Source organism: Pundamilia nyererei, unplaced genomic scaffold (assembly GCF_000239375.1).
Source record: "Pundamilia nyererei isolate P.nyererei 1_Seehausen unplaced genomic scaffold, PunNye1.0 scaffold00016, whole genome shotgun sequence".
Lineage (NCBI taxonomy): Eukaryota > Metazoa > Chordata > Actinopteri > Cichliformes > Cichlidae > Pundamilia > Pundamilia nyererei.
In genome coordinates this window covers 2278099-2286669 of record NW_005187417.1, presented here as the reverse complement: position 1 = coordinate 2286669, position 8571 = coordinate 2278099, and the positions used below count along the sequence as shown (strand labels likewise).

The window sequence follows — 8571 nt, the reverse complement described above, 5'->3', positions numbered from 1 at the left end:
TGCCCTCCCTGTACGTTGATGCTCAGTTTGGCAGATAGATAAACAGTTCTTCAAAAGGAGAGGCAAAGGCTTCCAGTTCTCATTGCAGGGTTTATTTGTCTCCCTAATGAAGAACTGTTTATCTATCTGCCAAACTGGGCATCAACGTACAGGGAGGGCAGAACAGTAAAAAAGCATATATTTCTCATGCTCCAGTACAGCCAACTTCAGAGCTAATATTTTGTGTGCTGGTATCAACTTGGCCAGACTCCATGAACTTTTCCTATATTTACTAGAGAAACTTGAGTACACAAACCCGCTTCCTCCCCCTAGTGGGGTGGTGGAGCTACTGCACCCAGCAGTGGCAGCACATATTCCATTTATTTCAACAAAGTAACTGTATTCTGAATACCACCTTTTTAAACGGTAACTGTAACGGAATACAGTTACTCATATTTTGTACTCTAAATACGTAACGGCGGTACATGTATTCCGTTACTCCCCAACACTGCCTTTAAGACAGACGTATTTGCTAGGTAAACACGGCTACGCTAAGAAAACAAAATATTTCTCTTGACTTTAAATAGCTCGGTGACGTCATGAAAAGTGCTCAACGGGACGTCTAATGGGCCAAAAAGGACCGTAAAGGCCGCTGCTGTCGCTTCAACTTCATGGTAAATGGAGTTGAATTTGTATAGCCGCTTTACTTAGTCCCTAAGGACCCCAAAGCGCTTTACACTACATTCAGTCATTCACCCATTCACACACACACACTGGTGACGCAAGCTACATTGTACAGATCAGTACATTTTTCGTTAAACACAAATAAAATCTGGACTTGAAAAAAAAAAAAGAGAACTTGTAAACTAAAATAAAATGAAAATATAGAGGACAGATCTTTAAGTAATTTTTAGTTTGGTTAAAAAACATTACAAGTTGCCTGATGAGTCACTGAAAGACAAGTTTACTGAGACTCTGGATGTTTATAATACTATGACACACGTTCAAAAATTGTGTTATTCTAATAATACCTGTACTAATCTTAACTATGACACGTCATTGCACACAGCAATAATTGGAAAGACAGAAACTAACAAATACTAAACTAAAAACCCAACATTGTCAAACAAAAACTAAAATGGAACTGAACTAAATTTTAAATAGATCAATTAAAATATCAACAACAAATAATTCGAAAATACCAAACTATATTTAGCTCTGAGCCTGAGGAATAAGCAGTCACCAGACTTGCGGGATGTTAATTTATTCTTTAACAATTTCATTTGTAAATCACAAAATAAAACAGATTTTGTTTAACAGCTAAACACAGTGTTATGTTACTTTTATGGGTTGGCCTTGGGAATCCAGTAAGGTCATTGTGTCCCCTCAGATGAAATCAACTGATGTGTTTTTACGTCTATGAGTAAAACATAGAGATTCTTAGTTTCGTAATGACAGACTTAAACGCTCACGCTGCAGCGCACACAAAGATCAAGCTTAGTCCTGCAGCAGCAATGGAGGGAAAGAGTGTGACTGAGGATACAAACTATAAAAGTCAGATTTTGAGAAATAGTTTCCTTTTTTTGACTTAAAAAAACTGCAGTGCGGTGAATTTCTGCTCTTGTCTGTGACTCCAGGTGTTCTCGTGTGTGGTGACTTCATTAATCCACTTGTGCACATTGAGAAAATTTCTCTCCTTTCCACATTAAGCTACCCTCTTTGTCCTTTAGAAGTGCTCAAAGTATGCTAAGAAAATAAGTCACCACCAGCCCAGAGCTTTAATAGAAGGCAGCATGGATCCATGCTTTCATGTTGTTGATGCAAAATTCTGACCTACCCTGTGAATGTCTCAGCAGAAGACTTAACAGAGCAGGTGATGTTTTTCCAGTCTTGCATTTTCCAGTTTTGAAACCTCACTTTCCTGTCCTTAGCTGGCTGGTGTTCTGCTGATGTAGACCATTGGCTTCAAGCTTTGATTGGATTCAGAAATTCTCTTCTGCATACAGTGGTTACATGAGTTACTGTCTTATCAGCTTGAAGCAGTCTGGCCATTCTTCTCCGATTTCTGGCATCAACAAAGCATTTTCTCTTTTGAACCATACCCTATAAACCCTAGACATGGTTTTGCAGGAAAATTCCAGTAGATCACCAGTTTCTGAAATACTCATCTGGCGCTAACTGTAATGAAATGCTATGTGACAGGTAAAGACCGAAACACAGGACTTGGGAGACTAACTTGGGAGAGTAACTTAAACTCAGCTTAAGAACAAAGCATACATGGAGCAAGGCTGGTGCAAAACACATGGAAAACTTAAAAATACAGGGAACAGAGGGATACAACATAGAGGGAGAACATAAGAAAGGACAGATTCACACACTACACACCAGGTAATGAAGGAAGAGGAAACAGGTCGGAGCACAGCTGATGCTAATCACAGAAGAATAGACAAGGGAAGAAGAACTTAATACAAAACACAAGAGATTATCAAAATTAAAGAGAAGCTAACACTGAGACACAGACTCAAACCACAAAACCTGACACAAGGACAGAAAGGTAAACATGAAGAAAAAGCTGACTTCACCTGAGAAAAAAATAAGGACAAAACACAAAGATGAGGCTTGGACAGAATGGGCACGAAAGAGACCTAACATCATCAAGCGACAAACAAAGAACTAGCATAAAAAAGAAATTAAAAAGCAAGAAGCAATAATAACAAACTCAAAAGAAAAAATGATAGAAAGCTTTACCATAAATCAATATTCAAACCCCAAAAGAATCATAAACCTACAATACTCAAAACCAACCAGATCAAGAAACACCCTTTCCACATTTCACAGTTACTTAAATTGCATTTATTGCCCATTCTGATGCTCAGTTTGACCTTCAGGTGGTCACCTTGACCATGTCTGCATGGGTAAAAGCATCAAGTTCCTGCCATGTGTATTCCTAATAAAATGGCCAGTGAGTGCAAATGGTTGTATACTAATGCAGGCCATTTATGATTTGAAGCAGGATGTTTATCCTTGTTTATACTTGACATTGTATAACCTGTGACACAGATGACACAATGTATGAGTTTATTAATTATACAGGAACTCATCCTGCACTCCAGTTTTGCATGTAATTTTGCGGTTGTGCATCTGAGTTTATAACCTCTGATTTGTGGACAAAGTGTGTAAGTGCAACAGCACACATAAAAGATACTTAAGATAAAAGTTAATTTTGCCTTTAATGTAACAGAAAAGTGATGTAGGGAAAATGCCCCCCTGTTAAAGTTGTTTGGTTGTCCAATGTTTATGTCTGTCACAGATCCTGCTAAACTTTCATGACTTTTAAATATTTATTTAAATTGATAGCATAATTTTTTCCAAATCAAATAGAGGAAACAATATGGAATTACTCAAAGATTTTAGGCTCTCATTAAAGCTCGTTTACTCGGAGGTGCAGCAAAGCAGTACTTTTTATATTGTTCTTGACGTTTTTTGGTTTTTAACATTGAACAACTGAATGAAAATAATACAGTGTCATAATAATACAGCAATCTGGCACAATGGCCAAACTTTTTAATTATTTTATTTTATTTTACTTTGAAGGCGTTTGAAGCTTAAGATAACAAAAATGTAATAATTGTTTATGTGTTGTGACAGTGAATCAACGCCGGGTGGCAGTGTGACATCTCAGATTGACTGCACTGCGCTGATCGTGGTGCTAAAAGCAGACGACTGCCACAAATGAAATACACGGGAAGAAAAACATATTTCATATCAACTCATATTGAGTTGAAACAATAACTGAAATAGTTTTAAATTAAAAAATTATTTTAATTTTAGGCCATTCAAAAATGAGCAAATCCACTTTTTCAATAAAGTTTACATAATTAAATAAATAAATAAATAAATAAATAAATAAATAAATAAATAAATCTTAATCCACTTGCAGTCTGGAGACCACGGAGTAGAAAGAAACTACTGTGTTTTTTTCACAGCTCCTACATCTTCACTGCCTGCGCTGTGGACTAAACAGACATAACCATGCCTCTGTTACAGCCTCACACAGAAATGACGCATTTTCCATCACCGGTATAAAACCGCAGCATCATTCTCCGTCAGCAGCCAACACTCGCAGTTTACAGCCTCTCTGCACTTCTCGGCAGACCAGCTGACCGCTATGCGCTCTTGGTGTTCCCGTGCCATGCGCTCTGCAGAGTAGAACCTCTCCAGTCGCATCGAAGTGGCCCAACGATGGAGGGCACAAACAACACGACCGCCTGGCTTCAACTCGACAACTCTTCAAACAAAGCCCCAAAACCAGAAGACGAGGAGGTGAAACTCAGCTACCAAGTGGTCACATCCTTCCTGCTCGGCGCGCTCATCCTGTGCGCAATATTTGGGAACGCGTGCGTGGTTGCAGCAATCGCGCTGGAGCGCTCTCTCCAGAATGTCGCCAACTATCTGATCGGCTCTCTTGCCGTCACGGACCTGATGGTGTCGGTGCTGGTGCTGCCCATGGCGGCGCTCTACCAGGTTTTGAATCGGTGGACTCTCGGGCAGATTCCGTGCGACATCTTCATCTCTCTGGATGTGCTATGCTGCACGTCGTCCATCCTGCACCTGTGCGCCATCGCTCTGGACAGATACTGGGCCATAACCGAGCCCATAGACTATATGAAGAAGAGGACTCCGAGGAGAGCCGCGGTCCTCATCAGCGTCACTTGGCTAGTGGGGTTCTCCATCTCCGTGCCGCCTATGCTGATCATGCGCTCCCAGCCCAGCAGCATGGCAGAGGACAGGGCGAACCCCAAGCAGTGTAAGATAAGGCAAGACCCCTGGTACACAATATACTCCACTTTCGGGGCTTTTTACATCCCGCTAACTCTGATGCTGGTTTTATACGGGCGGATATTCAAAGCTGCCCGTTTCCGCATCAGGAGGACGGTGCGTAAAACGGAGAAAAAGAAAGTGTCCGACTCCTGCCTGGCGCTCTCTCCCGCGCTCTTCCATAAAAAGATCCAAGGAGATGCACAGGGCAAGAGCTGGAAAAGGAGCGTGGAGCCCCGGCCGGTGCCGAGTGTCAACGGCGCGGTGAGACACGCCGAAGATGGCGAGTCTCTGGAGATCATCGAAGTTCACAGCAACTCCAAAGGCAACCTGCCGCTGCCCAACACCCCGAGCTCCGTGCCGCTCTTCGAGAGCAGGCACGAGAAAGCGACGGAGGCGAAGAGGAAGATCGCACTGGCACGGGAGCGCAAAACGGTGAAGACTTTGGGCATCATCATGGGCACCTTCATCCTGTGCTGGCTGCCTTTCTTCATCGTCGCCCTGGTCATGCCTTTCTGCCAGGAGTCGTGCTACATGCCCCGCTGGCTAGAGGATGTCATTAACTGGCTGGGCTACTCCAACTCTTTACTGAACCCCATCATTTACGCGTACTTCAACAAAGATTTTCAGAGCGCTTTCAAGAAAATCATCAAGTGTCACTTTTGCAGACCGTGATGGTTCAAGACTCACCGGATCACTGAGGGCTGATCTGGAGACATCCAGGTGAAAAAGAGACCAACAGCCTGCGAACAGATTGTTCTCAAACAACAACTGAGGGCTCACAATGATTATTGCCGCTCATCACCATCGTTAAATATCTCCAGAGATGTCTATAGCCTATGCATAGATAAAGCTGTGATCGTTTGATTCAAGCTCCGTGTTGCTCATCCTGTTCTTTGATGTCCAATAAAAAAAACAACTTTTTAATACTTTTCCCCCTGAAGTCATTATTTTAACACTTTTAAATTCTGCGCCAGGAAGAATTTATTGAATTGAAACTGTGAATCCACGTTTCCAGTAGCTAAGCTGTGAATATTTAAAATTAAAAAATAACATTTTAACTAGGCAAAAAAATCAATAATATAGTGTTTCTTTTAGAAATTTGATGCTTTCCTCAGGTGCCAGTCGAAATTTTAGGGTTATTTTAATCCGATGGTTTACATTACAACATTGAGGCGATGGTTGTTGTAATATGTTACTGTATAAAAAATAAGAAAGAAGAAGAATATGAAGCATTTTGTGGGGTCTGTTAATTGAATTTAAAAAAAAAACCCCAGTAAAATAAAAAACAAATTAAAAAACTAAGACGACAATTTTTTGGACATTAAATTATAGACAATGACATGTATCTATCTATCTGCTACACCATAAGTAATTACATACGTTAATAATGGATGCAATAATAATTGATACAATAATAATGGATACAATAATAATGGATACAATAATGTGGCAATTAGCAAAACAGAAAGGGATTTAGTCACAATAACATAACCTTCAACTTCTGAAGGATTGTCATTGTCTCTGGTGATAACCCGTCACCCAGCTTCTATAAACTACCATGCATGCGCATGCAAATGATGGCATTAAATATCTACTGCAGTGCCCTCAAGCAAGGTGCATAACGAGACACTTTTCCCAGCAGAAGCGTCAACAGTTAAGGATGTGACTGTGCAGCTTCCACATGTGGATTTATTTATTTTTTAAATCCGTCTGTCTGAATATGACTAAATTACCTCTCCATCCACTGCTGACCTGTTGGAGGCCGACTCATTACAGAGTCATGCCATTTTGGTGTTTATTAAATTAAAAAAAAGAAATCTTAAATCAGAATTAGAATACTGTATTAACATCAATCCCAGAGGAAATTATTTAGATGAAACTGAATTTCTGGGAAATGTGGCCATAAATTAATGCTAAATATAATGAGATTATTTAAATGGATGAAAGAGTGTCTCTAATTAGAGAATTTCTTTCTACAAGAGCAGGAATGAATTAAACTGAAATGTGATCTTGCAGGCATTAAAGAGGAAAGTGATCTTAAATTTAAAGGGGCAGCTGTGCATTTAAATCTGTCAAAAAAGCACCTCACTTCCTTACAGGATCTAATCCCTTGCATTTGAAGCATGTCACCCTCCGCACAGCATCTTCACACAGACTCCTGAGTCCTGAGATGGTTCCTTATGAGCGCCACCTGCATTCTGATCATGTCGTGTCATGCATGTATGGGTGTTACATCAGTGTTCAGAGTGAAACAAAAGCTTCCTTATTGCAGTCTGAAAAAATGTTTTTCACCATTCCACTGAGGTGTGTGTGTGTGGGAGCTTTTTGCATATGCCGGATATATGGACAAACCCATGGAAAGAGGGGACAAAAAATAAACACACACCATTCATCATATGTGAGATTTCACAAATAGGTTGCAGCTTAAGTGGAAACGGTGCTACTTCACTTGTGGCTTCGTAACATATAAGTTCATCTTAAAAGGGGTGTGAAGGCGGCTTGCAGATGGATGCTGAAGAGGTGGTCGCCATAGAGACATATGGGGGATGCAAACTCCGGGGCCGAGGGGCAATTACCTGATCAAAGGCCTGCTGCGACACAGGAACACGGAGGTGTGTATGAGGGACCCACAGCTGCCTGCTGCCTCACACAATAAGCAGGTGTATTATTTTATTTTATTTATTTATTGGCTGGTGCTGAAAAGTGGTCTTCTAGCAATAAGAGTTCCAGAAATCTTCCTCATATCTGAACAAAAAACCCCAAAACAAATAAAAAAGAAATTATTTTTTCTAGAAGTTGGGAAATCATAATTACGGCAGCTAAAACATGAAAAGTGGCTTATTTCAATATAATGAAAGCAATTATTCAGAATGAACAAACTCTGAAAATTAAAAAAAAAATGACACTAAAGAAGAAGTTCAGTTTAATAGAAAATGAAAAGAGGTAAGAGCTCAAGAATAGAAATTGAAGATGCTTTAAATCCTATTTAACTTTTATTTGAACTTAACTGTTTTTTCTCTATAAACCTCAGACAATGACAGAGCCACATATACACCCGCAGACAATTCTTCGTTGCAGTTCAGTGAGGTGCTGGAAACATTTATCAGTGAGTTTGATTCATATTGACATGATAGATTTTATGTGGCTGCACATCCTGAATCTCCTGTTGCTCTGTTTGATTGAGATGTTTTGGCTGTGGAGGCCATTTCAAACTGCTTCACTGAACTCATTGTCATGTTCAAGAAACCAGTTTGAGATTATTTGACCTCTGTGACATGGTGTGTTATCCTGCAGGAAGTAGACTCCAGGAGATGGGTACAGTGTGGTCATGAAGACATCGAGATGGTCAGAAACAACACCAAGCTGTGGCATTTAAACAGTGCAACACCAGCCTAAACTGGTGCTACACGATGGAAGGGACCCACACTTTTGTGTTTTTTACACCAAATTGTGACCCAACAACGTGAACGCCACAGCAGAAATCCAGACTCAGTCCAGACAATGTTGTTTTTTTTTTTTCAGATCATCTATTGTTCATTATTTTAGCTGATCGGAGTGGTGCCTGGTGTGGTCTTCTGCCTCTGTAGCCCATGTGCTTCACGGTTTGATGTGTTGTACAACCAGAGATGATCTTCTGCATACCCTGGTTGTAATGAGTGGTTGTTTGAGTTACTCTTGCCTTCTTATTTGCTTGAAGCAGTCTGGCCGTTCTCCCCTGTCACCAAAAAAGCTTTTTACCCAGAGAAGGTTCAAGGTTCAAGGTTCTTTATT

General features: G+C 40.4%; 2 protein-coding genes across 2 annotated transcripts in view; one reads left to right on the top strand and one right to left on the bottom strand.

Moving 5' to 3' along the window:
- Positions 1 to 4206, bottom strand: part of LOC102191985 (E3 ubiquitin-protein ligase RNF180-like) — a 21363-nt gene extending 17157 nt beyond the window's left edge. Inside the window, exon 1 of the mRNA XM_005725652.1 lies at positions 4111 to 4206. Within this exon, the coding sequence (XP_005725709.1) occupies positions 4111 to 4206 (96 nt within the window). The remainder of the gene's footprint in view (positions 1 to 4110) is intronic.
- On the top strand, positions 4107 to 5708 carry htr1ab (5-hydroxytryptamine (serotonin) receptor 1A b). Its single transcript, XM_005725538.1, has one exon. The coding sequence runs from the start codon at positions 4222 to 4224 to the stop codon at positions 5470 to 5472; it is 1251 nt and encodes a 416-aa protein (XP_005725595.1). The 5' UTR covers positions 4107 to 4221; the 3' UTR covers positions 5473 to 5708.
- Positions 5709 to 8571: the final 2863 nt, after the last annotated feature.